At 39.4% G+C, this 15,677-nt stretch overlaps 1 protein-coding gene across 5 annotated transcripts; it reads right to left on the bottom strand.

Moving 5' to 3' along the window:
* Positions 1-3,873: 3,873 nt before the first annotated feature.
* On the bottom strand, positions 3,874-14,627 carry LOC117475103 (cytoplasmic polyadenylation element-binding protein 4-like). Of its 5 annotated transcripts, none has more exons than XM_034121211.1 (12): positions 14,479-14,627; positions 12,417-13,533; positions 12,208-12,306; positions 11,101-11,194; positions 10,404-10,454; positions 9,455-9,478; positions 8,886-9,062; positions 8,218-8,307; positions 7,983-8,101; positions 7,282-7,396; positions 7,014-7,195; positions 3,874-6,858 (listed from the first exon to the last, which is right to left on the bottom strand). In XM_034121211.1, the coding sequence occupies exons 2-12, from the start codon at positions 13,476-13,478 to the stop codon at positions 6,631-6,633; spliced, it is 2,241 nt and encodes a 746-aa protein (XP_033977102.1). In that variant the 5' UTR covers positions 13,479-13,533; positions 14,479-14,627; the 3' UTR covers positions 3,874-6,630. The 5 variants fall into 5 exon arrangements, with proteins under 5 accessions (XP_033977102.1, XP_033977104.1, XP_033977103.1 ...); XM_034121213.1 differs by having other exon boundaries at positions 11,101-11,191; XM_034121212.1 differs by having other exon boundaries at positions 12,417-13,622; positions 14,479-14,622.
* Positions 14,628-15,677: the final 1,050 nt, after the last annotated feature.

Here is a 15,677-nt window from a genome sequence, read left to right as displayed (position 1 = left end):
GAATTAGTTCCAGCGCCTGAAAAACAAAGTAAATGTTAAAATGAGGCTTCTGCTTACTACCCACAATAAACCATCTCTTAGCTTATTTAGGCTTAGCTTTGACAATTTAGACGAAGCAGGTCTGTGTTTGATTATTTTTTTCTAGCTATACACGCTTTTGCTTGAGATCATTTAAACCACAGTCATCCAGTTTTAAGACTTTGACCTTTAGAAGGCCATCTGAAAAGGTTTTAGTGATAATAAAAATAACAGCCCTGCTTCACTGTGGTTTAAGGTGAAACAGAATTAACTCTCAGGCTTCACACAATAACTGATGAAAACAATTGAAGCAGGGCCTGTTCAGCACCAGCGGTACAACATTTAAACCAAATGTTATAATATATTATTATTTACAAAGTAGTTTGTTGCAGATTTAGGCAACTGTACTGAACTGCAATGGTCCTCAGCCTTTTTCAGTGTGTGACATTTTACAATTCTGACCCCCAACACTACAGGTCACAGCCTTTGTGTAAACATTAGATATAATTGTCTAACCAAAGTGTTGCCTCTCCTCTCAGTTTGTCTTACCTGGCTGATTCAGTGGCCAACAAATGTGGCCAGCAGTAAAACAAAAAAATGTTTTAACAATATAGTTTTTGTTTTGTTTTTTTAATTTGTGCAGGTACAATGGCCATAGATTACCATAAGTACTCCGATCTTGTAAAAGTAGAAATACCAAAATGTAGGAATACCCCGTAATAATTAAAAGTCCTGAATTTAATTGTACTTAAGTAAATGTACAACAGTATTGGCATCTAAATATACCTAAAGTACCCTAAGTAAAAGTACTCACTATGCAGATTTCAGAATAATATATATTACATGTTTTTTATTATAATTATTGATGCATACTATATTATAATTATTGATGCATACTAGACAGAGTTATTGATGCATACTAGACAGAGTGTTATCAAAGCTGGTAAAGGTGGAACTCATTTTAGTTCCACCTGTGGAATAATCCAGGTGTAACTAAAGTCTTATTTAAGTCTTGGAATATGACTTGAGTAAATGTACTTAGTTGCATTTCACCACTGATAACCTCTCAGATTCTTAGAACTTGACACTGTATTATGCTTCCTGGTTCACAAACAACACAGATGCTGCTAACTAGCTAGCTAGCGTTACGGCTAACCTTGCTAACTTGAGCTAACCATGTTTAAGCAACATTACCTCCTCTGCTCACGGTGCTCTGGGTTTTATTTGTGGCGTCCTCTTTCATCCTTTGTTTCTTTTTGTTCTTCTCTGGCCTTGTGTTGGACAAAGTGCTATTATTGACTCTTTGGAATTTAACTTTTAAAAATAGCCGAGTTTTTTCATCGTTGCCGTTGCCCCTCTTGTTCCCGCGCTTGATCCGAGAGGGGAGCTCAGTCCGGACCGGGGTCCGGCCCGGGGTCTGGTCCGGTTGTGTTTCATCTTTTTGGCTGGAGCCCAGCTGTGAGCCAAACTGGGGCACATATATTGACCTAACAGGTAACATGTTTTCCCCTCTAAACTCTACTTTAAAGTTTGATGGAAGGTATCAGCTTGACAGTCTATGAGCTTGACCAACTGTCAGGATTTATTTATTTGCCTGTCGCGCTGTCAGCCAGCAGGTGACAGTATCCGGGTACTAAAGACACATTTATGTGAGTCAAATTGCTACGCATGTAAATTGAACCCATCAGTGGTAACAGGGGCGCAGATAGTGGGCGTGGGGGGGATACGTCCCAACCAATTTCATAGGGACACTGATCCGTCCCCCACATTAAAAAAAAATATATATATATATATATATTTAGGCCTATATTAAAAATATATATATTTAGATGTTTTTTATATTTGTTCACATGATCGTTGTAATATGCATATACGTATGTGTAATATATAGACTACTTTTACTTATTATTAATTGTTATTTCCTCAAACACCTTAATAAATTATCTTTCTTGCACTTAAAGGTAAATACCAATTCATTTGTTAATCCATACTTACATTGTATTGTATTCTATCTTGAAACAGTTCATATTTGAGCTTACGGTTAATGTTACTTATGATTGTAAAACATATAGTAAAACAAATAGTAAGTAAATATTGTGAAAATAATTTCTCTCAGTTTCGTCCCCCCCATTTCAAAAATCTCACCTGCGCCCCTGGGTGGAATGTAACTAAGTTGTAACTAAGTACATTTACTTAGAGGTACGGAACTTTACTTGAGTATGTTCACATTATGCTACTTACACTTTTACTCCATTACATTTTGCAGGCAAATAATGTACCTTTTACTTCATTACATTTATCTGAGAGTAGTTACATTGATGATTGTGGTTATTAATGCAAAATATAAATCAACTAATACTGTATTCATTAGTACAGTAAATAGAGTATCTCATATTAACCAAACGTTTACCAAATGCAAGTAATGAACAACTACATTTAAGTATCTTTAAATATTAGTTAAATACACTTATTTGATGTATTTGGTATTTAAAATGGCCATTGTCCATAATGAGTATTGTTACTTTTGGTACTTGAAGTATATTTTGACAATACTTTTTTTTATTTTACTTAATTAAGTACACTTTTGAATGCAGAACTTTTACTAGGTATTTGTATACTGTAGTAATGCATGTATATAATCTGAATACTTCTTCCACCTATAGTACCCATAAACTGATATGAAAGGCCTAAGGTACGTTTACAACCTGAGAAATATAATCAGCTTTCCGAAGAAGCAGTAGTTAAGGAAGAACTCACATAGGCTTACCTTTAGGACAAATATCTTAGCAGTCTTTAATTACTATTATGTATGTCAAGTATTACAGCAAAACTAGCCTCCAGAAAAATTATACTATTATAGTTCTGATGCATTAACGTTGGAAAGGGTGCTGCTACTCTTACATTTTTATATGCAACTGTAGTGCATCACATGTCATAGTTAATCAATTTATGCATCTTAATAGGTCATGGGAATGTGACGTCATCAACGGCGAGTCATCCATCTTGGGAGGATACCAGCAACCTATTCACTTAACCTGTATGCCGAGCAAAGTAGCGTTACTTTTCACTTTAAACCTTTTAAACATCAGTCTCAGTCAGTAGGCACCGTTATGTTGCTAGCTGTAACAGCCAGTTTACTAAAAGTGTTGAGAAAAGCTCAAATACAGTAACACATACCACCTCACCAGGGATTCGATATTAAACATCAAATGCCGCAGTTTGCATACATATACTGGTCATTTATTTATGCATGATAAGCAGATGTTGGGTATACTTTATTCATTTTGGATGAAATGCCGCTGACAAATGACAGGTGACTGCTGTTGGGTATTAACGACTGCCATCATTGCTATAGACGCTATCCTCCTAAAATGGCTGCAATGCCCCAGAATGCACTGTGGTTCCCAGTCCCCATACAGCTAACAAAAAATCTTGATTTAAAATGCCTTTAATAGAAAACTTTGTATCCATTTTCGATATTAAGTTGAATTATATTTATGTGTATAAGGGTTATAAAATCTCATGACCTTTTGTCATGTATGGGTATACTTTTATTGTATTGAAAATACTTCCTTTTATTAGACTGGAAAATGTTTGTTGGTACAGAAGACAGAGGGCTTAGGGTAACTAAGCGCTCAACATGGCCTAAAATAACCCTCAGCCTATAAATACCACTAACCTAATTAAACACAACCCACCAGATGTGCCCCAAAATGGCTGTCACACAACAATGGCATCAGGTGTTAGATTCCCATTTACTATAAAACATCCCCTGCAAAAATCAATTTAAAGAGCCTTTCTGAATATACTGAAATGAAAAGAGTACCTTTTTTTTGTGAATCAACTCTAGGCGTGTAATTCTTCCTCACAGCTGTTTTATTCGTTCAACAACTCACATTACAAATACTTCAAATGTATGCATACAGTTACAAACAGTTGGCAGCAAATGAATATATGACATTAGATTTTTGTTTTACTTCAATACTACAAACCAACTATAAAAACTGACGTCTGTATTGTAGCGTAAATTAATCAGGAAGAAAATATAAAAATTGGAACTTACGTATAAATGTGAAATGACTTAATAAAAATCAAAATGATATCAGGTAAAAAAAAGTTAATAAATATAACCTTCCCAGCATACAATTAAAAACTATTGAAATTTTGCAATCAAGTAATACTAACAGACATAATCAATATTCTTTTCATCTGAAAATGTGGAGCACAATACAGCAATTAGAAAAACTAGACACATCAACGAGTTTAACACATCACCCCAAAAATATAACAAAAATCTGATCAAAATGATAGTTATACATTTCAATTGAAAATATAGCAAATGCTAAATACATTATCGACCTAGTATATACAATGTTTTCAATCACAGTAGCATGGTAGTAGCAAAATAAGTAAATAAGCACAAAACTAATGTTTAAAAATAAATTCAGGTATAAATTAGTTTTTTTTTTTCTTGCAGACATCAGCATGAACAATAGGAAACAAATAATGTGTAAATGACTGCATGATTTATATGGATTAAATGACTTACACTGCGGAGACTTGTTTCTGGAAAGAATAAGTATTGCACATAATGGCTCAAAGTTAACTTGCAACATTAAATCACATTCAGGTTATGTCCCAAAGCATGCCACATCACAAAGGGGGTCAAGTGATCAAGTCTCCATACCTATGTCCTACTGAGTGTCCTCTACATTACAAAACGCATCCAAAGTGTTGTCACTGTGTAGATTGCATAAACATCATGTCTGTGTAAGGAAGGCAGACTCCATCATGTAAAGAGAGGCTACAAGAGAGGTGATCTCAAAGAGATAAGGAAAAAAAAAAGTTAAAAAGGAGATCTAGTGCATTACATTAGGTCCTGCATTAACACTAGCCATGTTATTTCTGTATTACATTATGCATGCCAAGAATAAGTAGAACTTACAGGCAGTCCCAGAAAGAGGATCTAAATATTCAAACAGATGATATCCACTCCGGTGATAGAAGGGAAGATTTCACATTGACCAAAGCCAAAACATTTACCCTATTTATAATCTTATTGAATACACCTAGGAGAGAAATATCAGAATATATTTTCAAGACTATCAAAATCAGTTTAGAAAGGTCTTGTCATGCCTTAGGATCCTGTAATTATGTTTATAAGGACAGAGGAGAATCCATATATGACTGGCTACAGATAGCCTTTTTTTCTTTTTTTTTATCTACAGAATCACACCGATGCACCAGACAATTTTCAGATTTACCAGCACTTAAATATATAAAAGCTAATTGAAAATTATATTAATATCATTCATTTTCTTTTTTAAATTAAGTTTACCATAAATGCAGATCTCTTAGTAACAAAGGTACAAAATTATTTTTCACCAAGTGAAAAAAATGAGGTATTGCAAAAGGAGTTCTCCCATCTGTGAAAAATGTGCCTAAAATGACTATTGAAAAAAATATTTAGAAAAGTAGTGCATAATAAATGTATATATGTTCATGACAAAATAATCAGCTATAAAACACTGTACAAAAATCAGCAGGCCATGTATAAAATAATATCTTTATCTCTGTGACAGCAAATTCTAGCTACTACCATATCCAACCACAACACTTGTGATAGAAGCTCCAGTCATGGTAGAGCGTGCAGTGGTACACCATGAGGACAGCTCAGGGAGACTGGACTGTGCATTCCCATTAGTTTGTACTACATTAGCATGTTAGCTTCCAGTGCTAATATCCCTGACAATATAAAGTGAGCAAATACTACTGCCAATACCTGAGCCCTGAGGGCTGTGTCTTTATTAGCCGACACTCACAAACCGAAACTCCAGACAACGCCAGCCTTTCCTCCGCCGAGTGACAAGAGGACACAACATTATCCTGAAAAACCCTCAGATCAATATCTGCTTTTGATGATGCGTTTTAGGCCAATCTTTGGTTTGCCCTTTCTGGTTACAAAGTGTCGACTTTTAAACCTAAACCTAAAAACTCATGCCAGCAATCGAAACACGTGTGCCAGACTGAGGGGAGATTTTGTTTTGTGACATGGCCAGATGCTATACACTGAGCTTCTTGGAAAACTCAATCGTACGACCGTGTGAAACGGCTTTCCTCCTCTCTTCAACCCAACCATTTGCACTCAACCTTTGGTAAATGGTACAGTTGTTTTCTAATCCTGCAAGCGAAAAGTAAGAAAATGCACCCTTCTTAAACTCAACTTCCATAGTTAGTATACTGATTTAGGTATGATGAACCTCACTAAAATTTTATGTTACTCTTGACAACAAATGTAAGCAGCTTTGCCAGCTAACACGAAAAGAAAGTACAGTCAAGTCAGAAAACATCTAAATCCAAATCTAATGCATCCATATGCTCATGCACACTTAAAGTCAAAACATAAATGGGATTTCACTCTCTTCTTAGCAGTTACTTCTTTTAGAAGGCCCAATTAAAATAAAATAAAAAATAAATTATGTTTTTTTTTTTGTTAACTTAAAAGAAAAGTGCATTCATTTTTCATATCATAGCCCGTACCCCTTCCCTTACTACCCCTTTCTCTCAATCCCTCTCCGATCCTGCATCTTCTCCTTCCCTTGCCCTCTCGCCTCAGTTCCAGCGGAAGGAGATGTGTCTCGGCCGGTCGCCTCCCTCCTTCACCAGCGGCTTGTGGAACTCGCGGCCGGCCCGGGAATGGATGGCTGCCCAGCAGTACTCACAGTAGTACTGCAGACAGGTCACGTTGGCGCAGAAGAAAGGAGCAAACTTCCCCCCGCAGCGGGTGCCCTGGCACTCATCACACAGCTGGTCGTCCAGGACATATGGCTTCACTTCCACCTGAGAAACAGAGATGAAATGGAGGACAGAAAAGCCGTGTTAAAATGGAGGTTGAGAAAAGTCTGAATGCATGCACAGCAGCATGTCAGATAGGTTTAGATAAATATTTAATGAACTTCCACATTTTTACAGACCTGAATAGGAGATGGACTCACCCGTTTATCAATCTCCCCGTGCTGCAGTTGAACAAATCGGGCACTAATGGCTGCAATGTAGCTTTGCTGATTGGAGAAGGCTACTCGGCCCGCCCCTTTTGGATACTTAAGTTCAGGGTCTGTGTCTATCCCAGCGTAACACACTCCCCCATACAGACGGTCCATGATCATGGCGAGCTCCACTGGAAGAGCAATACAAAACGTGTGTTATAGGGATCAGAACAACTGCGAAACTGCACAACATTTAGGGGTCACGGCACACCCGTACCTGCACGTAGGGGACGGGGGACACCTCCTACAAAGATAGTTTTCCTCGGGTCCAATGGCTGAGAGCCGTCCATTACAAAGTCACTGTCATTCAGGTTCCAGGGCCGGATCTGGACCTGCAAAAATCAAGACCAAGAAAACAATCTTCCTCAGTTGAGCTCTAGTCATCCATTTTGGATTGTAAAAAAGGAAAGTGGGTTGCAGCTCATGCAATATGTATTGAAACCTTCCTTTGGTTCTATTTCACTGCTTTTGCAGGATGTTGTTGTTGCGGAGGATACTTAAAGGAAGCTTCTAGAATGATGATACAGTAAATGCACCAACTTGTGAGGTCACTACGTTTCGCTTTTCTCTCCTTTTGTGCTGTTAGCAGAATACTGAAACATCTACATAAAAGTACACTGAAGAAATATAAATGAACGTTACAGTTAAAAGTACTTCCAATGCTCACAATTACTTGATCCTTCACATGTGTACCAATCTATTTTTCAATCATATGTTGCACTAAAAATGAGCAGTACACTTAAACTATGTATCAGATGGATTACCACTGTGAAGTCCTCATTTGGGCTAAACAAAACAAAGAGATCCTTTCTGAGATACAATGACCAGCCACACTATACTACACCATTTGTGCGAGTCTGCTTTTGCTGAGCAGGACAGATAACTAGCATAAAATATTAAACAGTATAACTGACTCACAGGCTTGTCTTTGATGGTGGGACTGGAGACACACAGGTAAAGCTTGCCATCCTCCTGAATGCATGCATCAATCAGGGCCTGCACAGAGCTCTCGTCTTGAAACAGCAGGAATGCATATCCTGGAAAGGTTGGACAAACAGAATAATGAGTGTGCATAACGAGCAAATATTCATCATCACACTGCTGTTGAGTCAACATGCTGGCAGAAATATAATGTTCAACTGGTTTGACTCACCTTTTGGTGGAAAATAGGACTTGCTCTCTGCCTTGTGAGGCCAGTCAACAAACAAGTGACCAAATCGGCGGAAACTGGCAGTAATTTCATCTGGAAAAGGAAACTCAAGACAATCAGTAATGGTAATTAGAGCTGCCTTCAAGATTATGGGTGGGCAGATCAATACCAATATGTTTAGATACTAAAGACCTACATTTTTTGGGGAATATAGATTCTATATATATAAATAAAGTTTTACTTACTTATAATAGTATATTTTTTTCTTCTACATTTGTAATTCACCAAAGAGTGCACAACATGTAGTAAATAAACAATAAATGCATACCCTGACTTATTTAAACTGCCCACCCTTACATAAAAGCACATAAGCCACTTTAATATGAAAAAGTATTGACATCAGCAATTGTGGCCCTTGTGTAAACCAAATCGTCAAAACTAAATTATGTTTTTAGTTTCATGAAAAGGAAAGCTGAAGAGAGGAACTAAAGTTGAATTAACAATATTTGTGATATGACTACATTTACATTACAATAAATTATTGGTAATGATATTAAAATCTCTCACAAGAATTACAGGTACCATCAAAAGAAGTTCAATATTTAAGTTTGGTACAGCTTTTGATTAACAACAGTGTAGAATAGAACCACCCTCTGTAGCCAGTTACATACCTTCATCTATGTCTGGGGGGAGCCCTCCAACAAACACTTTGCGAGAATATCGCTCCACGCGTTCACCATTGAGGTGGGGGAAGCAGTGGGCTGAACCCAGGCCAGCCAGACCCTGGTCCCCAGACTCATCCTCTCCAAAAGAGCGCTCATCCTCCATGGGGAACAGAGACGAGTGACCTAGAGGAGATAACAATCTGGATTATACATATTGTTTCACCCCCAGCATGGTTATACAACAAATCTTACTTATTTGAAATAATATTAATATTACAATTAGAGGGGAATTTGATGTAAATAAATTATGTCAAGAAATGCATATAGAAGCAGCCGTGATTGCTAGTTTTGATGACACAGACAATACTACTAGGTCTTAGCAGGCAACATTGGAAGGCTTTCACGCCCTACAGAAGAATGTGATTTAACCTGACAATATTTAAAGTCAAATCACTGACACTGAACAGCCAAGCAGACAAACAAAAAGATAGAACCACAAGGTCATCATCAGGAGTCATTACTGATTACTAAATTCAAAATGAATGAAGGAATCAAGACATATTCACAAGCTTTACCTCGTCTTCTGCCATAACTTCTCGCTGCATGTAAAACAACACAAAACACTCTTGAAAAGGCTTCTTTTTTTTAATTGGCACAAAATAAGAGACAGCAAGTAAAACATTGCCAGGGCTTGAAATTAATTTGTAGGATCAACAGTTCAGTGTGTGAGAGTGTATTTGATATTTACAGAGACTGAATATCCACTAAGCCAAATATGCTTTTCATCACATGTACCTATCCATTCAAAACTTTAGGAGAGATACATTCCCACTGAAATTGGAATAAATACATATTTCTGAAAGACAGCACGGCATGTAATCGTACACCACAGTAATTAAATGCCTAATTAATCACTAATGCAATTAAACCAAAATAAAGCATACCTGCATTATTACTATGGTTTCTAGTGCTAAACTTTCAGTAATACCACATTACTTGAGAAACACTGAATCATTGATTTTATAAATATAATTCTTATAATTTTGCATCCGAAAAGTGATGCCTGGATTTCCAATATCACTACCAAAATAAATACAACATACAGCATCTGTCTCTGACAGCATACTTGAGATGAAATGAATTTGCTCCCTCCCGTCTCTGAACCTCCCTGACAGCAGTATTATTTTCCTACTCCAAGAAGCCGGTCTGGTCTGGTTTCCTTTTAGTCAGCCATTTTGGTCGTGTGTCACTGTAACTACCACAGCAGTTCAGAGAGGTATACAACAAGTAACATGACTCGAGCCATTTTATGATTTTGCCATTTGATTTATCTCAGATGTGGTCATGTGATATCCATAGGTTTCTCTTTTGTTTTCTATTTTATGTCAGCTTATCAAACTTATCAACGTTTAAATGGTAGTAAGACCTAGTCTATGATCTTGCTTCCTGCATTTGGCAGACATTAGTTCCAAGCCCTGACTTCTGCTTCAGCACTGCATATTTGTGTGCATGTCATTTACATACCATTCATAGGTAGAGGCCCGTCTCCTCCCTGGTGAGAGAAGTTGTAGCGTCCTACATGACAGAAACAGGAGAGGCCTCAGAACACCATTTCATGACATTTAACTCCTTCACCTTTCACATAATGTTCTTTTCATCTTAATGCATTCTTTTCTGTGTCTAAAGAAAAAGATCATAATAGCACACAATTGGGATAAGAATGAAGATATCAGTAGAAAAATCCAATAGTGCCTCAAATGTAGTTCAGCTTATTCTTACATGTACAAAAGTGCATGTTTGCAAATCAACACATTCTAGGAAATACAATATTTATTCGAAAATAGATTTGTTGCTGTAAAAAAGAAAGCACAAGAATCCGCTTGCACAGATTAGTATCAAATGGCTGTGATGGAAATTGAGCTTTATAAGATTGACTGGAACAAAAATCATCCGAATTGTTTTATTAATGGGAGTAAGTGAAGATGAAGAGTCTGCAAAAAGGCTGAAGGTAATTATTTTCATGAGTTACTGAAAATCTTAATTATGATACGTGTAGAACTGCACAATGCACGTTCAAACTGCCTTCAACACAATTAGCAAGGTGAAAATAATTCCCAATTTCCACTTGCTGTCAAATACATACAACACATTGCTGTATTTATGGAGAGCTATTGCTGAGGAGAAGTATCCTTTCCTCCCTTTTGGTAGTGTGGGAACCAACCTTTCAAGGAATCCTGCTCAGCCCTCATAATGTCAATCAGAGAGTTCTCCAGAGAGTGCATACTGAAACCATCAAAGGACCGTGTTCGCTCCTGCTGAAAAAGGAAGACAACAATTAGCCTCCTCATTTCCCACATCACCATCTAAAGCTGCAAGAGCGCTGACATAGTTTGCCATGATGCTAAAAGCTAATAAAAAGCTGCATAGATGATCCCCGTAGAGACTTCATCGGATAGCACTGTAAACAGAAAATGGAGCCCAGTATGCAACACAAAATCACCTGCATATCTCTGCAATATGATAAGATCTTCTTCCTGTATCCAATAGCATAAGATATAAGAATATATGCTAGTTAAGGGGCTACAAAATATCATCCTTCCACTTGGCTAATTTCAGATCAATACAAATTCTAATTGAATAGCTGAAGGTTAAATTATATATTAGCATTTTAATCAATTCAAACAACACTGAAAAGCTTTGATATGTAATACAAAACACAAGTGAGGGTGCTTCAGTGTATCTAAATGGGTTGAGAGCATGCAAAGCTACAGCCGAGCACAAGACTTCTCAAATCAGGACAAGAGGAAGACCATGTGATGAGGGAAGATGATAACACTGCTCTCCTTCAATGCAATGATCTAGATAAGAGCTCACATAAGCACACACAATAAGTTTCAATTCATCCGTTTAGTTGGCTTAACTGTCACGCATCCCGCTTTGGTCAATGGCCTATTTGTTGTATTTGAGACAGATGAGCGTGTTTAATAGGATTAACATCATTTGCCCCTGGAGGCCACACTAAAACTAAACTTTGTTCCTTTAGGCATCACACCAAGATATTCCCTTAAGCCAGAGTATTACCTGGGATTATTGGCGCATGATGTGAAAAAAAAGAAGATCTTATTGTGATATGATCCATGATATGGAAATGATATAATTCTCATTTTTTAGACATTTTAACCAAGCAAATATTTCTCTCCTCTGGTTTGCAGGCAGGGACATCTCTGCAGCTCCGTAATTCTTAATTCATTTTGATAAATATCTTTCCTTTAACAATTTTGTGCTTACTGCGAATTGGATCCTACAATATGACATGCGATATGCTCACCTGGAAAGGGTAGACACTGTCACTGCGGCTCATGCTGTCCTCTACCCAGCCTTTGTGATTGAAACCAGAGCTATTCCTGGGGAACTTCTGAGAGGGAACCTGTGAAGACAGTTGGATGAGTTTCAAACATGTTTACGAAACATATGCATCGTGTGCTATTATAACAAATATGCGAATATATTATGTTTGAGATGAGTCATGAAATCTACCTGATTGTTGGGGAAGGACTTCTTCAGCGGAGAAATGGAGTTAAGACCCGTCATGCCTCCACCTACCCCACGCCTGTACTCTCGGACCCCCTGCGTGCCTCCCCAGCCGCCATAACCACCGGGGCTCCAGGAGGTGGAGGTGGGAGTGGAGGGGCTCTGGTAGCTTCCCCAAGGTGAAGGGGGTTTGCTCTGGGCAGGAGTGAGGTGGGGCAGCTGGGTGAACGGTCCGGAGCGGTGGGGATGCGGAGGGAAGGAGGGCTGGGGTGGATGAGGGCTAGCTGGGGAGCGCCGGTGCTGCTGCGGGACCCCCTGACCGTGTGGGTGGTAGTGCTGGGGGTGAGGTGTGGGTGGGTGGTGCTGGGAGACCGGTCCAATCTGCGGGGAGAAACTACCTCCTGCTCCAAAGCCAGGCCCAGCGTGGTGAGAGAAGTTCTGGAACAGCAGGGGAGGTCCGTTGGCGTTGGAGCCAGTGGGCCCAAAGAACCCTCCCACGTCTTCTCCGACCACTGGAGACTGGGTGGATGGGACACCGGGGGACCAGTTGTTAAAGCTGGTCAGGGAGGATGAGGAGGTGGATTGTGCACAGCTTGTACCCATACCCAGGCTGTCCTGGTAATCAAACCCACTCAGCACAGGGGATTCCATCCTCAGCTTCTCCTTTCCACCACTGCTCTCCAAAGAACCCTTCTCTAATGGGCCGTCTTCGGGAAGACCTCCCTCGAGCTCTCCTAGGCCTCCCCCAGCCTCCTGCTGGCCCGGGGACAGGGCCTGAGGCTGGGACTGGACCTGAGACTTATCCTGCATGTCCTGGAGGTCCAAGGCCTTGGACTTGTCTGACTCCAGAATCTCATCTTGCATGTTACTGTGTTGGGCTACAGCAGGGAACAGCCAAGCACTGCCCCCATTGGTGGAGCAGGTGTTGTTTACGAAGGAAGGGGGGCTGGGGGGGTTGGAAGGGTGGTGAGGGTGCTGGGGTTGAAGGTGAGGAGGGATCCTTACAGGGAAAGCAGATTTGTTACCACTGCTGTTCTTCACCAGAACTCCGAACCCGTAGTCCCCCATTTAGGACAGCCAGTAAATCTTCAATTCACTTCTGGCTTTCACCGTCTTCTTTATTCTAATGTGTGGGTTGAGGAGGGGCAGGGAAGGGAGGAGGAATGGGTGACAATAAGCATAAGGCTGTTAGACCTCAAGTTGATCTGGCATCTAAAACAAAATTTAGAAAAACAAGCCTCGCTTTAACCAGTGAATGTGCTTGGGCTGCACCCTGTCTGGTCTTGTGATGCAATCAATGAGATTAAATCATTGAGTCTTTAGGCCATTGGAGGCCTGAATGAAATATAACACCGGGGTAGCAGGCAGTTAACCACGGAAAACACCCAGCCTAACCAGCGCAGGCAGCTAACAGCCTGGTGAAGCTTATACGTCTCTAAAGGTCGTTACGCAGCTAGCAGCAAGCTAACAGCTGCTCCGCCACCTTCCATGTGCCCTTTTAATCATGCAGATCCCAGCAGTCAAATTTAAAGTACGATTATGCATTACTGTGCATCCGTGAACGCATAAGCGCTGTGGTGGCTTACAGCATGGACACTTACCGAATAATCTTCCCTTTTCAGCAATGACCTCCTCATACGCGACCATTTAAATACAGGAAAATGTTGATGACGTCTCCTGTCTGTTCTGAATCTAGGGTAGCTCCCTTCACCGAGCCGCTAGGCTAGGATAATAGCCGATACCGCAGAGACGCTGTAGCATATTTGCAAAGCAGCTGGGAAGCCATAAACGAATTACACGGCTACAACGTCCCTTTAAATGTCAGTAACCTACACGACAGCGTTACCAACGACAGCACGGCAGAGTATTACATGACATGAGTGGTTAGAAATGGTGTAAATCTCTTTAAACGACCTCGTCTGTTTCGTGTCCTGTATGTTCAATGTCACACACAGCCTACCAAACCTTGTCATCATTTTTACATCTCGAAATAACACAACGCAACGTCGACGGTTGTTCCAACGTATCGACAAACATGTGCATTTAGTGATATGTCGGGCATAGTTACCTTCAGTTCGGCGTCATGACCTTATTGTTTAGATGTTAACATATTTTAGCGTTTTCCCTTTTTCTGCATTTCCTAGGCAGCCGGTGTAAATGGTCTCTTCTCTCTTCTCGATGACAGCTGGACCAGTCGGGAGACACTTCCGTCTACAAGCCCCGCCCACACCATCAGCCACCAGCCACTGTGTGGGTCAGGATTTCCCTCACAAGCCCCGTCCATTCTACTGAAATCTGACATTTGATAGGATGTTTGCCATTTGGCCACGCCCACATCAGTCATTCTCAATGAATGGCACATGCCCTCAAGACGTTCTCCTCCCAAATAAGGATGCCTTGCAATCAATGGGAGGAGTTTCGTTGTAATGCAAAGCAAATACATTAAAGATCCAAGCTAATTTATATCAACCAAGACACAAATGTGATTACTTAAGGCCAGTGGAAAGGGTTAAAATGCAAGGTTTAGGATTGGTATTTGCATTTATTTTAAATGCAGTTGTGTTGATTTGGCTAAGCAAATATTTGTCTCTATTACATACGCCTACAGCAGTTGATTGGTGTGTTGTGTATCAGTAAGGTCCTGAAAAAAGCAATGGATAAGATAGATATATAGATATTTTTGTTTGATTCTGTACACTGGAGGCAGTCTATGGAAAAGTATATATTATATTCAGCACACAATCAAGTTTGAAAGCTTGATCAATTTGACTTTAGTCAGATGCGTGCTGTACATTGATCATACCACAATATCAGCAAGTTAATACATAACACATATTTTCACACATAGCCAGTACCTCACTTAGTTATGGTCTCTCCTTGCTGAAGCCAATTCATTAAACTCTTAATAATCCCTCACCAGGAGAGGAAAGAGTATCCTGTTCAATAGAATTAGTCTTGCAAGACCTACAGTATACATTACTCAAGTGAGGCGTAACATTACTTGTGTTAAAGCTCAAGCAAAAAATACTCATTTATAAAGTCCTAGTAAACGTCATATTTAATTGTGGACACTATTTAAGGGCATGTGTGGGGTCCTGTCTCATATTAACATGAATACTTGATCAAAAAATGCTGTGTAGTTTAGTACTATGCCAATAACTGTTGGCCATTTTGTCTCTGAAAGCATTAGCAAATGTGCCTTTTTAAGGAAGCGAGTTTCAAAGCAAGCTCAAAAAGACTATCTTCATAACTGTGCCATGAAACATC

The sequence above is a fragment of the Trematomus bernacchii genome, unplaced genomic scaffold, assembly GCF_902827165.1.
Source record: "Trematomus bernacchii unplaced genomic scaffold, fTreBer1.1, whole genome shotgun sequence".
Taxonomy (NCBI): domain Eukaryota; kingdom Metazoa; phylum Chordata; class Actinopteri; order Perciformes; family Nototheniidae; genus Trematomus; species Trematomus bernacchii.
Note: the sequence above shows the minus strand (reverse complement) of the source record. Positions and strands in the feature narration are given on the sequence as shown.

What these genes read in the sequence shown, in the direction of transcription:
- LOC117475103 (XM_034121211.1), bottom strand. Translation starts at nt 13,478, where the DNA reads ATGGGGGACTACGGGTTCGGAGTTCTGGTGAAGAACAGCAGTGGTAAC. An exon ending in AGTCCTTCCCCAACAATCAG is followed by an intron (nt 12,307 to 12,416) that starts GTAGATTTCATG and finishes CTGTCTTCACAG; the next exon opens with GTTCCCTCTCAGAAGTTCCC. An exon ending in CCCCCCAGACATAGATGAAG is followed by an intron (nt 8,308 to 8,885) that starts GTATGTAACTGG and finishes TTCCTTTTCCAG; the next exon opens with ATGAAATTACTGCCAGTTTC.